The sequence below is a fragment of the Hesperophylax consimilis genome, chromosome 5 (assembly GCF_061612785.1).
Source record: "Hesperophylax consimilis isolate HC1 chromosome 5, BYU_Hcon_1.0, whole genome shotgun sequence".
Lineage (NCBI taxonomy): Eukaryota > Metazoa > Arthropoda > Insecta > Trichoptera > Limnephilidae > Hesperophylax > Hesperophylax consimilis.
In genome coordinates, this window is record NC_142840.1 from 981,705 (window position 1) to 1,003,050 (window position 21,346).

Below are 21,346 nucleotides of genomic sequence, written 5' to 3' on the forward strand. Positions count from 1 at the left end.
AATTTCAACTTCGGACTCGATTTACTCGAGAACAATAGCAAAAGTAAAAAAAAACTTATTAGTAACATATTCATCAGATTCCCATTTGAACTACGAGTTTCCAAATACCGTGCATAATGTATAATGTTAATTTGGATTTCTCGATATATGGATGTTTTACTGAGAAATGGAATTATATTTAATGATTGTTTGATCTCAGAAAAAGATTATTTTGAACGATATACGTAAGAAGGGTAATTAAGTAATTAAAATTAAATAAATAATTAATTAACTAATTTTCTTACACTTACTCAATCTGTAAAAAATATATATTAATTTGATTGTCTTTAAAAAAAAACTATTTTTCTAAATTTTTCTTGATATATTGTACCCTTAATTTCCTCACGCTTACTTAATCTGTAAAAAGATGTATTATTTTAATTATCTTTAAAAAAACAATTTTCTAATTTGTGTACCTATGTTAATATTATGTTTGTATTTATTTCAAAAGTTTTTGATTATTGTTTAAAAAACCATTAGAACTAAATGTAAAGACTCCTCCCATAAACACGAGCTCCTGGAGCTCAACTTATGGAGAAATAGAATAATAACGAAAAAATTATTTATAAGTCTGCATATTGTAATCATTTATAATGTTAAATAATAAATAAAAAAAAATAAAAAAATAATATCGATTCAAAATACCGTCTCTAATATTTCTAAGATGGCCGCCTACTGTCCGTTGAAAGTACTCGTTTGAAGTTATTTTTTTGACTGCTGCGACGTTAGTGAATATTTCTTCAGCATTGTGTACTTATAAACAAATCAATTACTAAATATAATGGAAGCACTGATTCCTGTAATAAATAAGTTGCAAGATGTCTTCAACACAGTTGGGGCTGATGCCATTCAACTCCCTCAAATTGTCGTACTCGGTACCCAGGTATTTCAAATTTTGACATTATTATATTGCATAACACTTTAGATCATCCCTAATTTAATTATATTAAAAGTTATTATCAGAGACGTATTCATGACACATTGGAATTAACCTGACGTTTATGTCATGTATTTTTGTATGATTCTTTGTTGTGATAATGCGAGTGCTAAGGTCAGCTCTGATTTCAACTCCCCTTCTTTTGATTGCAGAGTTCAGGAAAGAGCTCGGTAATTGAGAGTTTGGTAGGACGATCATTCCTTCCCCGTGGGACAGGGATTGTCACCAGAAGACCCCTAGTATTGCAGCTAATTTATGCTCCCAAAGATGGCAAAGATCACAGATCTGCTGAAGAAGGTACGTCTTTTGTTATTATTCTTTTTAAAATAGAGTTTACTTGATTATAGAATAACATCGAAACCCTATAAATTATATGAAAATCGATTGGCACCATTCAGAAGCTTGACCTACCTACCTAATTTAAGACTAACCTCTTTATTAATGTCATAAATTATAGGTTATAATATATTTCCAACACTCATGCTTTGAATGCAGTAATATTTTAACATTGTGCAATAAATACGAAATGTTGCTTTACAAATATAAATTTTACAAATTAAATATTTTAGGTGGTTCAACGCCTCCTCCACCAACTAAAGGTATATCAAATATATTCAAGTCTCTCTATACAGGTATATGACATGTATAATTACTTTATCCTTTGTGTTTCTAAAAAAATCAATATCAAAACACATACGATATTAATAATATGTTCATCTAATGTTTTGTGCAATTTACAATAAATGCATGTTTCTGAAATTATTCCATATTAACAACACAAAATATAATTCATACTTTATTTGATCCTTAAAAAGGGTTAATAAAAAACCTTGGAACTTGCTGTCTATCAGTGCCCTCACTGTTTTTGCGCTAAAATTGTCAAATTAAGCCAAATCTCGACGGTATGAGAAGTAATTATGAACTTACCTTGGGGCAAACGTATTATGCTTCATTTTAGTTGAAATAATAAAGGAAAAACATGGAAAAAAACAAAAAATAGTTTGAGATCGACATTTATTAACAAATTATAAGCGGCCATGTTGATTTCGCTATATGCACAGCGACTAGTCGACAGGGGGCGTGGCCAACATATCCGAGCATACCCGAGGTGTTCCGAGTTGCAAAATCAGTGAAACGCGGTGGGCGGTGAAACGAAACATCAGAAATGGCGTTGTAATAATATAATGTAAACAAACCTTTTTAGAACTACGCTAGGTTTGTGTAACATGGTTTGTGATACAAAAGAAAGTGCCCCCTTTATAGCGCCTGCTCGCGTCAAGGCAAGAAAAACATCCCAGTTTTCAAGTAGTTTAGCGGCTACGCTAGGTTTGTGTAACATGGTTTGTGATTCAAAAGAAAGTGTCCCCTTAATACCGCCTGCTCGCGTCAAGGCAAGAAAAACATCCCAGTTTTCAATTAGTTTAGCGGCTACGCTAGGTTTGTGTAACATGGTTTGTGATTCAAAAGAAAGTGTCCCCTTAATACCGCCTGCTCGCGTCAAGGCAAGAAAAACATCCCAGTTTTCAATTAGTTTAGCGGCTACGCTAGGTTTGTGTAACATGGTTTGTGATTCAAAAGAAAGTGTCCCTTTTATACCTATACTTCACTTCGGGTATGCTCGGATATGTTGGCCACGCCCCCTGTCGATTAGTCGCTGTGCATATAGCGACTCCCATCAAGATCCCGGCAAAAAGTACGATGTAAAATGGCCGCGAAGTGGGATATTTTGATAAATATGTCATATTTATTTTGAGTGTAAAAATGAAACGAAGTGAGATTTGTTCTAAGTGAAAGCTTTGCACCTGAGAACAATACCACGGGCACAGTTTGAGATCATCAGGAATTAGTAATTATGTCGGGAAAGTGTTAAATTTTACTGGGCACTCGTAGTCAGCATATACCAAAACCGTTAATCCTTTACGGTACAATACGCATCTATGATAAGGTTATCAGGGAGTGCCTCCACTGCTTAAATGCTTCCAGAATGATTGGTTTATGAATATTTGCTGTTTATATTTTGGGTTGTATTGATAACATTTCTTTGTTTGAGAATAATTGAACAATGTGCTCAATAGATAAAAGGGTCGACACAATATGACTTTATTTTATGTGAAACAAGAAATTTTATTATATTTAACTTGCTGAAAGCTGGACCAGAAAATTCTCAGATTTGCCGGACGTAAATATGCCGAGTTGCGCAAAAATTACCTTGATGATATTTGTTCAAATATCGGAATAAAAACTAAATTTATTTTTTTGCGATTGTTTTTTGTTCACCAGATAATATATCTTATACAGGGTGTGGCAGAGAGGACGGACGTTTTTGAGATGGGTAGTACTCTACCCCTCTGTCTACGAGAGAGGTGGGGGGGGTGTCTCTTGACTCGTTAGTTCCTAGCATTGTTTTACCAGTTGTCGTCATGGAGCCGTGGACGGTGGAGTGCCGCGTTTTCGCCTATGATTGTTTCGTCCGAAATAATGAGTCAGTCACCTTCGTACAGCGTGAGTTTCGTCGCCACTTCAACATTCATCGGAATAGAGCTGTTCCCTCTCGAAACACCATCCTTCGTTGGGTTGAATCACTTCGCAGGCGTGGTGAACTGATCAACAGAAGACCAAGAGGAGCTCCGTGAACAGTTCGAACTCCTGAAAATTTTGAACGTGTTCGACAAGCCTTTCTTCGCAGTCCGACTCGATCTGCCCGAAAACATGCTGCTGCACTTCGCCTCAGTGATCGTTCAGTAAGGCGAATTTTGCATATGGATCTTCGCTTTCACCCCTATAAATTGGCCATTGTGCAACAGTTACAGCCCGGAGATTATGCACAACGAATGAACTTCGCACGTGAGATGGAAGCACTGATCGATTAATGAGAACCTCATTTTGTTCATGAGTGACGAAGCCCACTTTCACCTAAACAACATGGTTAACAAGCAGAATTTACATTATTGGGCTAATAAAAATCCGCAACAGTTACACGAAAGACCGCTGCACAGCCTAAAAGTAACGGTTTGGTGCGCTGTATCGCAAACTTGCATCATTGGCCCTTACTTCTTCGAAGACGGTAATGGTCGTGCTGTTACCGTGAACTCAGAGCGTTATGTCGAAATAACCCCCAATTCTTTTTCCCTGAATTATGATGGCGACGTGTTCCAATCCGCCGTGTGTGGTTCCAGCAGGATGGGGCGACCGCCCACACAGTCAGAGCATCAATGGACGTTATTCGCCCTTTCTTCCCTGGTCGCCTTATTTCCAGGTTTGGCGATGTTCATTGGCCTCCTCGGTCCCCAGATTTATCCATATGCCATTTTTTCTTATGGGGACACCTCAAGGCTAGAGTATACGAGAACAAGCCCCGAACTCTGGACGAATTGAAGGACGCAATTCGCATGGAAGTCGCCCAAGTTGAGAGAGCGATGTTGGAGAGAGTCTACGCGAACTTCCAAGAACGCCTCCAGCACTGCATCAACGATTTCGGCCACCACATGCCTGATGTGATTTTCCACACTTGACTGTTTCAAATGCTATTTCCTCGCGAACCTGATTCCATCAATAAATTTGTTCTTGAGTAAAAATTAACTATTTTATGATTTTTTTAAAACCGTCCGTCCTCTCTGCCGCACCCTGTATATCATATGTATTTCATGGTTATATTGTAAGATGTTTCCTTAGAACAGTTAACTTGAGACTACACTGTTAAAACAAACAAAAACATTGTGCGGGTACAATTAACTGATATTGTTATTTTTTTTTCATAAACCTAGAATAAATACCCAAAATGAAAAACAGTCATAAGATGTTTTCCACAAAATAATGATATTGATACTCCTTTGAAAATTAAAATATTTAATTTTTGGGACACCGTTGTACAAAAATAAATTTTCACATGCACCGATAAAATGTTTTATAAAGTGTCAGAGAGGCATTCATGGAATAAAAAATAGAATCTGCAGCATTATTAGTGCAAGATCTTTACGGTTATTTTATCCTCTGTACGGTTTTCAAAGCATAAAGGTTTAAATCGCATGGTAAAAATTCCATTGATGATATTAGAACGATCTCAGGAGACGTATCAGCAATTTCGATGGTAATAATAATAAATTTCCATAGCACGATCGGCGTTCGACTTGTTAATCAATTTTTTGGTAACTGATTTTTAAACAAAAAATCTGTGGTCTTTTTCACTGGTGATTCAGAATATCAAGATAAGATATTCTATTTCATAAAATTTTGTGGTCTTTTTCACTGGGGATTCAGAATATCAAGAGAAGATATTCTATTTCATAAAATTTTTAGGATTTCCCTCATTTTTAATTTCAAGCCCCCTTATCACACCACATTATCTTTTTAATGTAAACAACACTGTATTTTGACATTGCTCAATATTAGGAATAACTAACAAGAATAAGTGAAAAATCAATAAATACAACTGTTTTCTAGTCGAAAGCCGAAACCAAACTGGAGAAAGCGCAACACAATATTGCATTACTTGCGATTTAGACAATTGAGACAAAATCTGTTTTACTAGTAGATTTACAAACACCATTAAAAGTAAACTGTTGAAGAAATGCAGGAAAAAGATAAAAAAAATTACTATAAACTGCCAAAGAAAACTAATGTTTAACTTTTTTTTATTTATTTATTCACAAAATAAATAATGTTAAAAAATTTAGAGAAAATAGGGTAATAATTATTTCATCTAATTTTAAAAGTAAGATGTACCACCATAATAAAGCTAGGCCTGTGTGTATGGAAGATGTGTCATTTTGTTCGTTATTTTTTAAGTATTCCAAGCCAAAGTATTCAGTTTATATTTTCAGTGTGTTTTTTACGTGAAGTTTAAAATCTTTGTTATTATTTATATTTCGGATACTTTCTGGTAGTGAATTAAAAAACTTTGATCCATTATATTTATAGTTGAATTACCCAATTGTTTTTTTACATTTCGGAGTTGGGAGTATCGACGTTTGTCTGAGTAATCTATTATTTTTAAAAGGTTCATTTTTTACAAAAATTTGTAATGTTACATGATAGAAGTATAATGTGTTTAATTTTCTGACTTTAAATTCTTTAAACTTACCTCTACATTTTGTAAAGTTCAGCAGCCAATCTCGGTGACCGTCGTCAAATTCTGGAGGTCACGTGGCATCAAACATTCTCTACCGCGCCGTTTGAAGATTGTCTTGTTTTGGCGTAGGTTATAAGATTTCACAGTCAGGGGGAGTCAGACAGTGTTGTTTTGTTTTTTTTTGTATGAAGTATTTTGTGCTGATTCTTTTTTTTTCACATCGATTTTAGTCATTATTATAATGCAAGTTTGTCTGAAAATTTCATATTTTAAAGTGGGTTCACCCCACAAACTTACTTTAGAAAAAACCGCCACTGCTTACAATATCTTCAGGGTGAAATTAGTTGATAATAAATAACATAGTAAAAGTACAAGGATGTATTTCAATCAATGGGTATAAAGTGATTTACAAAACCCAAATGTTCAAATGCCTTTTTGTAGAAAAGGCGAAAGTCGACTTTGCCTGTTAGTGTAGGCGTGAAATCCTCCACAACTACTAACCGTTTTAAAATCTCTTGTTTGAATATGCCCACAAATTCAAGTGTAGGCGTGAAATCCTCCACAACTACTAACCGTTTTAAAATCTCTTGTTTGAATATGCCCACCAATTCAAGTGTCGGCGTGAAATCCTCCACAACTACTAACCGTATTAAAATCTCTTCTTCGAATAGCCACACAAATTCAGATGTTTGAATGTATGAATGACTAATATTGTAATGACCACCATGATTTTTTCCCCTGTGAACCATGCACATAGCACACCATTAATGTTAGTAAATAGCTTAGTACTTATCAGTTCTTAAAAAATACCGCCGATATTATTTACCAAGTAAATAAAATACATTTCAAATAACTAGTATGCATTTCTGTGATTAAAATCATTCCCATGGTATTCAAACTACCTATTTAGAGTGCCTGCAGGTGAGATTCTTTAGTCGCGGTGACAGTTGCGTTGCAACAGTAGCGGGCATAATTACTGTATGTGAAGGTGCGCACATGAGCGACTCGTCTTTAGGGAGACTTTTTGAATTTGTATGAATTTTGGAATAGTTTCCAAATGTCGCCGTGACTAAAGTCTTTCTTCTGCAGGCACCCTTAGTTAAAGACCTGAAGTTTTCTATAAATTTTACAATTATGTCAAAATTTTAAATGTTTTACCCGACCGACCGTGCGAACATTGAAAATTTCTTTTGACCAAAACTTATTACATTAATAACATTTTGTATGCAAAGTTTGTATAATATGTGCAAAGATTATTAATACATTTTAACATTCTATTATTATGAGATATAGTTATTTCAACCCACATTATTATTGGAGTTCAATTATTACTTTCAAATAAAATGAATCTTGCACTTTTTATTGCCACTAAGCACAAGTTTTATTGCAGTTAAGTGGTTACATTACTTACGCGCTCAGAAAAATAGGTATAAAAATAAAATAAATAATTGACCTAGCAATTAAATACAGTCAAACTTGGTTATAGCGATTAAGGCAATAGCGAGTTCACACCTATAATGAGCAATTACAAAACGATATTTTAATTCAGGCTTATCTTCATATAATTGTTGACTGTTATAACGAGGTCGTTTAACTGACATACAGAGCAAATTATTTTGTCAACACAATGTCTGAATATATGAATGGGTCATTGGGTCTGAAAAAATAGTTGGGAATTATTCAAGAAATAAGTAGTAACTACCAATGGGGCGGGAATTTCCTATCCTGTTAGGAACGGATACATGTTTTTATGGCACTACCTGTGTAAGATTGTCGGCTATGTGAACCATTGCTATCCATCGAGCACAATGTAATGTGCATGTAAATCAAATTGTCATAAAATATGCAAAAGTCATTCGAAATTTGAGCCTCGCTAATTTGTTACCTTTATATGTCTTCCTTTGTATTACAATCATCGTCAATATTGTTTTAAAAAACAATAAATACGTTTATGAAGGTACCTAGTTACGAGTACCTACATACCTGAACGGGATAAATTTATGATAGTGATGCACAACTTTTTCAGAAGAGGCGCAGCTTTGCCTATTTTTCAAACAGACCGTGACCTACAAGCGGATTTTTTTTTGTTTTTGTGGAGGGTGAGGGGTTGACAGCGAAATTCAAGAGTTAAGGTTTATAATAATAATAATAATAATAATAATACCTGGATGACTTTTATAGCGCCGTTTTTGTGTATACAAACCGGTTCTTCAAATTTGGTTCCATTTAGCAGCTTAAATTAACGAAAACTAAACATAAAAATGTTCTCAGCCAGGGTTTTCAGAATTACCCCAAACCTTTAGATTTTTCTCTATAGCCAGGTGGGCCGTGTGAAATAGGCATGTGGGCCACAAGAATGAGGCCGTGGGTTGTGCATCACTGGTTTGTGACAAGTTGATTTTTACAGCCGAAAACCAAAACAATCCCTCAGGCGTAAGTTATTTATGACAAGTGCAATTTTACAAGCGGTAGGTACAGTATGCACAAGCTAGTGATAAAAAAATAGACAATTTAGTGATATTTTTCTTGGAAGCTTAGAACCAGGTGGTGATAGTTATAATGGCTTGATTGTTTTAAAGAGAAAATTGAGAAGCATGAAAGCAAAATTTTTAAAACAATCATTAATAATAAATTTGATTTATTCTAATTTATTTTTTAATAGGTTATACTACCGTTTTTTTGAAAATATACTGTATTTTGCGAATATGTTGATAGTAGAGGCAGGTAGGTAGGTACATACGAATTTAAAAAAAATATATGTTGGATATAACGATTAACGGCTATAAGGAGCAAATTTAGTCAGCCTCACCGTTCTCGTTATAATGAAGTTTGTCCGGGGGTAAAGTGCACTAACTTCGGTAGGTGATTCTACACGATGTGAGTAAAAAGGATAAATAATTTTTTCCGAAATTCCAACTCTTTTTTTTCCATACTCAAAGACATACCTACTAAAAATCCTTGGTGTGAGGTACAAACCTACCCATTAAATTTGCTGTGAGCTTGCCGAGAATGAGAGTGGCAACGTTGTAATTGGCCCGTGTCCATTGAAACCGCATGTAAACAATAACTGACCGAGAGTTTGACGTTTACAATATGCAACAATATTGTAAAGAGAACTGTACTAAAATTAACAAAATATAGTTACACTTTTAACGGTAAAATTATTTACTATTGCTGTACTAACGTCATTGGTTTTGACTAATTTAAGGAATTTTAAAAATGTCCACTTTTCATGTGTATTTAAATCATGTAGCTCGCAAACCTAATGAATGTCTGCCCTTTCTTTGTGGGTGAAGCCAGGAATTGTCAAAATAATTAAAATTATGTGAAAATAAACGTAATGTTAAAAGTCTTAGAAGAAAAAAACTCACTACATTAACAAGTTTTGATTAGAACAATTAAGTTTTTAAAGTTAAACACTGCTGGATACAGTAAATCATCTTAATAATTATCAGATCCTTTGCGAATAAAATAAAAGTTGTTGACATGAATCATGTTAAGTAAAAACTGACGGAACGGCAGCTGGTGGAAAGGGATGTTTGATTTAGCAACAGCGCAAAATAATAATGCCAGTCCCACACGGCCGACGATTTTACCTGAAAAGTGCCCCTAAAAGTTGGAATTTCGAAATAAGTAATTGATCTCTTTTGCTTCTACCATCATGTAGAATCACCTCCCGAAGTTAATGAACTTTCCCCCCCCCCCCACCCCCTCCGGACACCCTGTATAGTATAGTAGTTTTATGAATAATTTGAAATAATGATGAAAAATTATTTTTTTAAATAATGGATATATGAGCCAGGATCAAGTCAGACCCGCTTTTGAAAATCCTTACTTATTTTCGCTGTCAGGCATCATCTTTCAGATGAAATATTATAGGGGAGTTTTTTTCAACCTCGTGTGTCTCTACCTCGAATTAAATACATGAGATGGGTCTTGTAAAGAGTCAGAATAACAGGAGGGTGCATGAGGCGATGTATTAATGAGTGTACGAGAAGACGGAGTTGTGTGGTGGTCCATCCTCTCTATCCGGTACTCTGGACTCTGGAGAAACAGTGCGATGGTTAGTTAGTTAGGTTAAAAGGTAAATTGATCTGGAGCACCTGGAATTCTCAGGGCATTTTTAATCTGTTTTCTGCTACAACTAACTTGCACATTTTTGCTGTATTTTTCCCTATCAACTTGCATGCATAAAAATTCACCTGAACTTAAAATTGGTCCTAATTGCAGGCACCATCGATGTGGAGGAGTGGGCCAAGTTTCTGCACACCAAGGACAAGGTGTACACGGACTTCAACGCCATCCGCCAGGAGATTGAGCGCGAGACAGACCGCATGGCGGGCAGCAACAAGGGTATCTGCCCGGAGCCGATCAACATCAAGATATTCTCTACCAGGGTCGTCAACCTAACACTCGTCGATTTGCCCGGAATTACAAAGGTCACTTTAATGGATTCATTTGAAAGCATAAGGGGGTATTTCACTATCTCTGATTATGTTCTGACTAAGCACTAATCCGCGGATTAGTCATTTTTTCGTTTTCACTATATCTGAATAACGCTAACGCTCGGGTTAAAGTTCGATTTGACTAATCAGTGCTCGAACCTCACGTTAGGCGCTATTCCTCGAATCAAAGATGGCGTCAAAACATTCCGAGTTTGACAGCGGAGAAGTGAGTCGAATTTTGTTGAATGAATTTGAATGCTTGTATGATCCATCCTGAATTATTTGATTGTGTTCAAAATAAGAAACAATGTATTAATTCGACACGAATCTATCTAAAATGACCTGATAATCAACATAACATAACCAAAAAAATGCACACTTTGCGGTGTGCAGACTGTGACGCATGACAGCCGTGGCAGTAGATGGAGTAACTGCAAACATTTTGCGATGTTGCCAGACTATTTCGAGTGTTATCCATCCGGAAGCTCGGAAACAATGGTGAAACGGTCGCCGTTGAATAACGAAGTTATTCTGATCTTTAAAGCCAGCCAACGGATAGCTAGTCAGATATTTAGCCCGACATAGTGAAATACCCCCTAAGTCTTTTTTAAAATATCAATGCACAATTTCAGTGTGACTAATAATGCAGTGGCTTAGAATTTGATAAAAAACAGTGTTTTTAGTTTAAGTGAAAGTAAAGCGAGATTAAAAAATGTTTTATCATTGTTTAAACTTTTTTGTGATTGAATACTGAACTCTCCCGGTATTGAACAATATACTGATTTGATATTTTAAATTTTTTATGTATACAACATACTGATGCAACCAGTAACCTTACATAAATGACTTTATTTGATAGTGACGCATTTCGGCCATCTAACATTAAAACACTTACCCCCTTTAACCAGTGGAACGCCAACTGAAAAACAACCATTTGCGATACATTATTGGTAGTTTATCGGCTGTGTAAATTAAGACTCTGAATATGTAAAACAATTTATTTAATGCTCAGGAGAATCAGGATAGTGTTTTAAATAAATTTTTCCAGCTTTATTATGTTATTTTGCAAACGAAAGCCTAACATATGAAACACATAATTTTTTTCACAGCATATTTATGCCGCCATATTTATGTAGTAAAAAGATTCTTACATAAAAAGTTTTAACTTTGGACTGTCGATTAATTGATCTTTTAATGTATTATTATTTGTTTTGACGACCTCCTTGGTCTAAGGAGTAAGGCTCTCGACAAGCAAGCCAAAGGTCGCGGGTTCAAATCCCGGCATGAGCAAGTAAATTTTTTTTGATAAATTTTTTAACAGTTGTGTTATTTAACAATTTACTCATTCAAAATAATAAATAGTATATTTGCGGCACATTCCAGAGTGGAAGATACTCTCAGTATCGCCCTGGTGTAAGACCACCATTCAGAATTGAAACGTTCCTTGAAATGACTTTGGCCGTGTTTGGTGACCAGATCTGAATAGCCAGGTACTTCCCCACATTCCTCTTCCTCATCTCCTTCCCATCCCCACCACCTCATTGGCTTCAGCTGGTTGGGAGTAGTTGGGACTCTTGTGCAGTTTCACATTAAAAAAAAAAGATTAATTTATGTTCTAACTGGTGTTTTACGATTTTCTTAGATTCCGGTAGGAGACCAGCCAGAGGACATTGAGAGCCAAATCCGAGAGCTGATCCTCAAGTACATCTCCAACCCTAACTCCATCATCCTGGCACTGACCTCAGCTAACACGGACATGGCCACCAGCGAGGCCATCAAGATGTCAAAGGAGGTGGATCCTGATGGTCGCAGGACCCTGGCAGTCATCACCAAACTGGACCTCATGGACGCTGGTTAGTCACTAGAGAACAACCGCAAATTAATTGGGAACTATGTTCTGCAAATTAATAAAATATTGAAAAATACATTCGTATCTGTAGTTACCGATTGTTCTGCAACCAATTTCTTGGATGTACATAGAGAATATGCACTGGATCTGGTTAACCTGTCCGGTGGTATGACCGTACAGGTACGGTGAGAAAAAAAATCCTCGTAAGGAGTATGACCGTACCCGTACGGTTGCGCCTAAAATTAATTAACTATTGAATTTCTTCCGGAAAACCGATAGTCACTGCTATCTAGGGACAATTTGTCATAACTTGCAAAAGTTTTTATCGATTTAGGTACATTACCAACGGAGTTATTCACAATTAAAATATTCCGTGACGTCACCGTCTGGCAGTTGGTGGTAAACAACATTTTTATTGCGAGCGACGTCTTTTGTGAAGTGAAATTTGTGGTTTTTGTTTGTTTTTACACTGAATAACCTAATCATCTTGCATTAAAAATTACCTCACGTGTTTGGATGTGAATATTTATTACATATATTGTACCGACAGTGTTTGTTTTCAGTTTGAATACAGTTTTTGACAGTTTGAACAAAATTCAATAGTGAATCTTAGTGTTATGAACTATTTGAAATATTATTCGTTATACTGTATACACACTATGAGCGGGAATGGTATTTTTCCTCGCGGCCGACTGGTGCTTATCGGCGGGACGGGTAAAAATATCCTTTACGCCGGCTCCACTTCAAAGGCGAGGAAGGTAAAGTTACCCCATTATTTCCCGTGACTATTTAATCTAAACGCTTGAATAATTAGGCAATTTTATCGTGTTAAATTTCAAAGATTGTTTCTTAGTTGAACTGGGAATATGAGTACCTATTATATTTTTATGACGTCTTATAAATTAATTGGATCTTTACTTTTATGAGATAATCCCGAGGATGTTATGACAATAATCATTTCCTGAATGAGAGATAACACAAAAATTGTTTAGCAATTGGATGTATTCCCGGTACTCCTTACTTGTGAAGATAGAGTGGCGCTAATATACACGTGCTTTAGTTATGATATACAGAGTTACAAAACAGACGTGTTTTTAGTGGAATTTATTTAATTGATATTTTCTTTTACCCTTCAAAAATTTCTTCAGATACTAACGAAAGGGATGAGGATATATTTTTGTGCTAATCGCGAAAAACATCCGCTATAGGCTAGAGTCTATTGTTTGAAACGCCCGACTACAAAGTGTTATTATCATTGACATTTTATTATTTTAGGTTATTCATAATTTGGACAGTGTTTTACTGTGATTTGACTTTGTGATTCGTATTGATAACTAGTTCAATTTATATATTTTACTTTTATAAAAAAATGGTTAACCCTTTGAATGAACAAGACATTGCTGACATTTTAATCGAAAGTGAAGATGAAGATGTTTACGAGGATCTTTATGATTTGCCAATACATTCAGATAGCTCATCCGACGAATCTGATGGGGATGAAACTTTCCCTAGTTGTTCAACATCCAAAAAGAGAAAAGTTGATCATCGTAAATGGGATCAGGGTAAGTTTACGCCCATTATTCATGAATTCGATTCAACTAACTCAGGTATAAGAGCAAATATTCCCGTTAGTGAAAATTCATTGGAAATAGACTTTTTTGAGTTATTCTTCACACTTGATATAGTAAAAATAATCGTCAGCGAAACAAATAAATACGCTGCAAAAATTTCTTTAGACATTTCTCTGAAGTCTAAAATGATGAAGTGGAAAGACACCACGGAGGCTGAAATATATACATTTTTAGTCACGATTATGCTTATGGGACTTGTGGGAAAAAACTCGCTGAAGAAATACTGGACAAATAATCCAATAATTGAAACACCTTTTTTCAAAGTATTATTTCCGCAAGATAGATTTTTTCTTTTGCTCCGAGCTCTTCATTTTTCTGATAACGATACTGCGACAACCGATAAATTATATAAAATAAGAAATCTTCTGGAACCATTGAAGACCATTTTCAAATCAACTTTTTACCCATATCAAAATCTGTGCATAGATGAGAGTCTCTTGTTGTGGAAGGGAAGACTTTCATTCAAAATTTATATTCCCTCAAAACGACATAGATTTGGGATTAAATTGTTTGTACACTGTGATGCACTCACCGGATATGTTTTGGATGTAATTGTGTACACTGGCTCTGAATCAGACATACAAATGAATCCCGACATTGGTATATCAGGATCAGTCGTTACCACTATGCTTGCAGATTATTTGGAAAAAGGTCACAGAATGTTTGTAGATAATTGGTATACAAGTCCAGCCCTGTTCGATTTCTTGCATAAACATAAAACTAATGCATGTGGAACGGCTAGAGCAAACCGAAAAGATATGCCCAAATTTGGTAAGGAGAAAATGAAAAAAGGGGAAATGAAGTCTTTGAATTCGAACAATCTCATGGCGCTGAAATGGCACGATAAAAGGGATGTCCTTATGCTTAGTAACATACATACAGATGCAATGATTGTTACTGATACAATTGACTTCTCCACGGGAGAAAATAAAATAAAACCAGAGGTAGTTTTAGATTATACCAAGAATATGGGAGCTGTTGACAAGTGGACCGCATATTGGGCTTCGCAAGCAGTTCCAGGAAGTCTCTAAAATGGTATAAGAAAATTTTCTTCAGATTGATAGACATTGGAACACTAAATGCTTTCTTTTTGCATCGTTTGAAAACGCAAAAGGTTTTATCATTTAGCGAATTCCGGGAAAACTTAGTGTCTCAAATGATCGAAAAATATCACACGCCAAGGCCGGCATCATCTGGAGGAAGGAGAGTAGTGGATCAACCAACTCGCCTTTTAGGAAAACATTTTCTCCGTCCTGTACCAGAAACTGCAGCCCAAGGAAAGCGAACTCAACGACAATGCCATGTGTGTAGACATACAGCAGTTCGAGCTCAAAAAAGAAGTGACACGAAATATATGTGCACCGACTGCAATCTTGCATTTTGCGTATATCCATGTTTCGAAGACTACCATACGAAAAAGCAGTATTAGTTAGTGAAGACAATTTTATTCCTAAGATAGTGTACATAATAATTAGAATAGTGTTATTTTTATCGTAATTATTGACTGCATATACATTGTATACCTATGTTTAATTTTTATAATGAAAATACAATAGTATAAGTGTAAATAATAATACGTATATGTTAGTGTGTATAAAAAGTCGTTCTTCCCCCCTTGGCTTCATTAAAATTGTGGTAAGTGAATCTGATTTTTATTAAGTAAAAACAAAAATCTGCTCCGATTTCGATGGTTGGCGATTTCTGCAAAATTGTTTTAATTTTTTCCTTCTAAATAGCTTAGTATTTGTTTGTTCGTGCTAGTTTCTAAGGATTTTATTTTCATTTTTTTATACTCTACGAGGTGGCATTTATTTTTTTCTATATTTTGATTGTTGAAAAAACTCCCTCCAGCGGGACCGTTTTCTTTCCAGAAACTCACCACCAGACAGGTTAATTTGAGAACCAGTCTTTTGCTTTTAATCATTGGAACGCTGAGCTCCTGCGACCTAATATCTCCGTCATGTCCTGACGCACAGCTCTCCGTCCGGCAGCTGATTCTACTTTCATAATAACTTGTTTTCTTTTGCAAAATTATATTTTTGTAAATTGTACTGACTTACCAGATAATGTGTTTATATATTGGTTCCATGATAACTCAACACAATGAAAATTCAACACGCCTTTAAAAACCTATATAAAGTAATTAAAAGCTATGAAAAAACTAACATATGAACCTCACCTAAGTAACCTATTTAATCTAATTTTTGTTAGTCACTTTTCATGACTATCACTTTTTAAAGGTGTGTTGAATTGTCAGTTGGATGAGTTATCCGTTCACCTTATATATTTATAAAGATAGTATATACCTAATCTATCATAAGTAGTTTCCTCAGAATAGCCACTAATATTCAGAGAAATATTTTTTCTCTCATGTTATAAAAAAATAGGAAGGAAGTAATTCTAAAATATTCTTGAAGTTTTATTATATTTTCCTTAAAGCTAAATAAGTGTTAGTACACTGAAGATAGGGTTGCCATCCGTCCGGGTTTCCCCGGATTTGTCCTAGTTTAGAAGGCGTCCGGGGAGCGTCCGGGCGGGGTTTCATTTGTAGTCCGGGTTTGCCAATGGTTTGCCAACGTGGAGAGAATATTCTCATTGATTTCACAACAATGGACAAAAGAAAGAAATTTACTAAACGTAGAAACAATCTCGCCAGTAATTAAAATTAAATTCAATTTCCAAGAATACAGCTGCATTGATTTTTATAAATTCCTTTTAAAAAGGGAAAATATTCTAAAAGCTATCGGAAAGAGTGATAAATACAAAAAAACTGAAAAGTAAAAAGGCAAGAGGCCGAGGAAAAATCTTTAATAGCTAGATAATCAAATAATGTACTTACAAGTGCTATAATTTATATTCATTTTTGTAGTTATAGTAATGATTGTTTTTATTACGTAAAAGAAATGTAGAATTTTAATTTTAATATTTTATTATTTCATAGATTTCTTGAAATTACAATTGTTATGTTTTTTTTACAACCATACTAGGCTAATGCCCATGTTAAGGTAATATGGCTGTTGATTAAAATTTAAGGTGATATAAATGAGAATAGTTTTGGATATTTTATGTTTAAAAAAAATAATAATGTAACTTACATTACAGTAAGTCTAAACTTTAAAAAGGGTCAGTTTTGTTGCTTAAGATTTAAGAAGACTGAATTTAGTTCATATTATGTTAAGAGGTATTTTGTTGTGTAAATGGCTGCTGATACAAATTAAAAGAAGATAATTATTATTCAGTTAAAAGAGTTACCTCAAAAATTGTAAGACTGAATACTAAAATGGTCTCAGTATTTTTATGATTTTTGTTTAAAAATTTAATTGAATTTTGTTAAGTTTAATATTTTAATAAGGCTTAGTTTTCATAACAGTATATTAATAATTTTTGTTTTATTTTTATGAAAACAATGTGTAACAAACTGTAATAAGATTCTGTTTTGTTAGGTACATTTAAAATGATGATAAAAGATGACAAAATTCAATTTTAAGGTCTGAAAATAAATAAAAAGGTGATTTATGACATTTTAAACTGTTTTTATTACACTGACTGTGTTTAAAAAAACCTGTTGACATGTCCGGGTTATGGGCTCTAAAATCCGGGGTTTTCACGCCTCTTGTCCTGGTTGCCAAATTTTAGAGATGGCAACCCTAACTGAAGAAATCACACAACAAACTACTCAAACTACACGAACTGCACATTAATGAATGACTTTATGAAATGAAAAGCAAGAACTCTTATCTCACTATTTATTTTGTTGCCGATTGTAGTCCAGTAACCATGTACATCAGACCTTGCGTCAGATCTGGTAGTTCTAATTTTTTGGTGAGTTCTTTATGATGTTGGCCCAATGATTAATCCAAGTTTCTGACCTTGAGTGCCGAGCGCAACATTATCACAAATCGAAAAATCCGCGAAATTCTCCACTTTCTTCAGTTACGGACAATTTTAACCCTGAATGACTAGTTTACGGTCGTAACAATCTACTATGTTTTCAAAGTAGCATAAATCTGCTACAATTTGAGTCTAAAACCGTCTCTGCAGACTCAATAATTTCTAAAATTTATCAACTTTTTCGAACTCAGAATTTTTTTTGAAAAAAAATCATTTTTGGGAATTTTGACCTTGTAGGCCTATTTTATTCGGGAAATGCCCCTCCCATATTCTAATGAACGCTGAAAAGGTTTGAAGGCACTTACAGATTAACTCAAAAATTTTCATATTTCTCATTTTTTGTCCTGTTCCTTGTGTTACATTATTGAAGCCTAATTTGAACGTTTCATGACCATAAACCCTTTCCCTTCTTCTCCATCCATGTCAATAGTTCTGAAATTGATGATATTTATCTTGCAATATTGTTTTGCTTCTTTTATATTTTGTGTGCTGATCTTTCTTATGAAAGAAAATGAGAATAATTTTCAAATGCAATTTCAATTTCAAAACATTTATTAAATATTAACTGAAACTTAAAATTAAGGTAATGGTAATAGTAATAAAAGACAGAAGTAGACTCAGATTATTTAAGTACATTTTGCCCTCTTGAAAGGGCCCGGTTGCACTAGTCCTTTAGGGTTAAATTCGCCAAACACTGAAGAAAGATTATTATTATTTTTGACAATGTCTCGTTCGGCACGTGAGGTTGGAAACTTGGATTATTTATTGGGGGCTAACATCATAAACAACTCTGCAAAAAATCAGAACTATCAGATCTGACGCAAGGTACCCCCCCTTATAGGCGACAAGGTTACTGGACTATTGAAGATGTATTTTAGTAAACTACGAACATTTTTTACAATGCAAAATGCCATCAGGAGATAATATGTTTTGTATGTGCCTATCGGCCACGACTGCTTTCAACAGGTACAAATTTTCTTAGCCGATTGGCACTTCCGGCACAAAAAGTTTTTTTTTTTTAAATTTTTCTTTTTTTCAGTGTGTTTGGTTATTACATTTTATGGGTATAAGACCACCAAGCTAGGCACATGCCCGTGTTTTGGTGGTTGATTTTATATACAGTACATTAAAATAATAAAGAAAAAACTAATTGTTGATATTTTATATGTGTGAGTTAGTGTGTATGTGAAATACATTAAAAAATTTTTAAAGAATATATCAAAAGATTGAAATATAATAGAATTTAAAAATAATAAAAGAGAAGTGTAGAATGTAAGACATATTTAAAAGTAAAGAATTTAAAGAATATATATATAAGAAGTTATTAAAATTATATACATATAGCATCAAAGTGAGCGTTTAATACTTGGTAAGCAAATGTAAAAATATGGTAAAAGTTTTCGTATATAAATAATATCTTTTTGTAAAGTTCATTCTGAAATGAAAAAAACATTTTATTAACAAGAAATCGAAATATGTATGTTTTGAATAATATAAATATGTATGTTGTCTTTCAATGGACTAGAAATTGGAAAATGTTCTGTGTTGTCTGTAATAATTTAAGTGTTCAAATGAAATGCATTGTGTAATCCTTTTCAGTAAAAGAGGTTGTTATTGTTTTGAGCTAATTATATCATATGCCAATGGTCTGATAAATATTTTATATTATTGTTTATATTAAGAAATAAAATGACATTTGTGTTTTAGGTACCGACGCCATTGAAATATTGTGCGGGAGAGTTATCCCTGTGAAACTTGGCATTGTGGGAGTAGTTAACCGATCTCAACAAGACATCATAGATAATAAGTCTATCTCCGTAAGTATATCTTTAATTGCATTTCTAAATGTATTTCATTTCTATGTGCACTTTGCATTCGAATTTCAATCTAAGAAATTGTATTTTTTTTTAAACTGAAGGTGAGGACACACTGGGTACACGTATGCAACTGTTGGTTTAACTTGAATTAACTTCATACATATAGATCTTTGTAATGTACAAGCTGTTTATTTCTGGACAACTTATTATCCATACATTTTCTATGAAAGTAGATGCTTTACGAACACAATTTTCCTACGCTTGTGTGGGAAGCAAAGTTAATCTACGATGTCCAGATCTCTTTAGACATCATTTTGGACATTGCAACAAGGCAAAAACAAATCACAATAATGAATGTCTAATTGTTTATTTTCAGGACGCACTAAGGGACGAGGGAACCTTCTTGCAAAGAAAGTACCCCACAATCGCCTCAAGAAATGGAACTCCTTATCTAGCTAAAACATTAAATAGGTTATTAATGCACCACATCCGTGATTGCCTCCCGGATCTTAAGGTAAAGCTTCTGTAATTATTATTATTGAATTTCTCAAAATATATTGTGAATATTATTCTAATATTATTTTTTTAAGAAATGCTTCTTCTTTGATTGTCATTCAGTAACTGTTTATCTTATCAGTGTAATTAATCACAAGTCTCTGTCTACCCATGACATGAGTTTCATCTTTGTCGAGGTCCATACAGAATTGTACATAATTTGGCAACTCTTATTATTTTATTTCTGATCATAAATTAATTTTATTTTGGAAAATTGTCAAGAGCAGAAATTTAATTTTTTGTTGCTAATAATATAGAATACTGTTGCATGATAATAATTTCCTGTTATATTTACCTCTTTTTAGTGAAATGTGAGCTCTTCTTTGTTGTAACTTTCACTTACACTTTATGCGTTTGATGATCCTTAGTATTTAATTTTACAGCTGTTGTAAGAAGTATTAATAAATAATTAAACGACACCACCAGAGCAAATTGGCATATTGCTTCCCAAGTAGGGGAATGTTGTAAGCGAAAAAAAAATGTCTTTAACCATGTTTGGTGACCAGATCTGAAGCCAGGTACTTCCCCACCTTCCTCTTCTCCATCTCCTTCCATCCCGCATTACCTTCAGCCTCACAACATACTCCAATAGGGGATCATTCAGATTTGTTTTCTTCTTTCTAGGTTAGAGTAAACGTAATGGTATCCCAGTTCCAATCCCTGCTGAACTCGTACGGTGAGGATGTGCAGGACAAGTCGCAGACCCTGCTGCAGATCATCACCAAATTTGCCAGCGCCTACTGCGCCACCATTGAGGGTACGGCCCGGAACATTGAGACCACCGAGCTGTGTGGCGGGGCCCGAATATGCTACATCTTCCACGAGACCTTCGGCAGGACTTTGGATTCTATTCATCCGCTAGTTGGTGAGAACCAAAACTGTTTTTCTTTAAATTTGCACTTGTCTTCATACTTGTATTCATTTTATTTAAACTAAAAAAAAACATAAATATTCAACCAGAGCAGAAAGCCAAAATATACTGGTTACTCCCAGTTTGAATACATCTTTTGGACAAATGCATAGTGGGAATATATTTAAAACAAAAGTAAAAATGTGGCTGAGAGAACAATGTGATGATCAACTTACAAATATTATGAAGACTAAGGGCGAGTTG

At 34.4% G+C, this 21,346-nt stretch overlaps 1 protein-coding gene across 2 annotated transcripts in view; it reads left to right on the forward strand.

Annotated features, from left to right (window-relative positions):
* The first annotated feature begins 706 nt into the window (after nucleotides 1–706).
* Nucleotides 707–21,346, forward strand: part of Drp1 (dynamin related protein 1) — a 35,887-nt gene continuing 15,247 nt past the window's right edge. For both annotated transcript variants that reach the window (XM_089631520.1, XM_089631519.1), the window contains exons 1-7: nucleotides 707–922; nucleotides 1,129–1,273; nucleotides 10,275–10,483; nucleotides 12,132–12,342; nucleotides 19,568–19,677; nucleotides 20,054–20,191; nucleotides 20,857–21,097. In XM_089631520.1, the coding sequence (XP_089487646.1) occupies nucleotides 821–922; nucleotides 1,129–1,273; nucleotides 10,275–10,483; nucleotides 12,132–12,342; nucleotides 19,568–19,677; nucleotides 20,054–20,191; nucleotides 20,857–21,097 (1,156 nt within the window). In that variant the 5' untranslated portion in view covers nucleotides 707–820. The remainder of the gene's footprint in view (nucleotides 923–1,128; nucleotides 1,274–10,274; nucleotides 10,484–12,131; nucleotides 12,343–19,567; nucleotides 19,678–20,053; nucleotides 20,192–20,856; nucleotides 21,098–21,346) is intronic.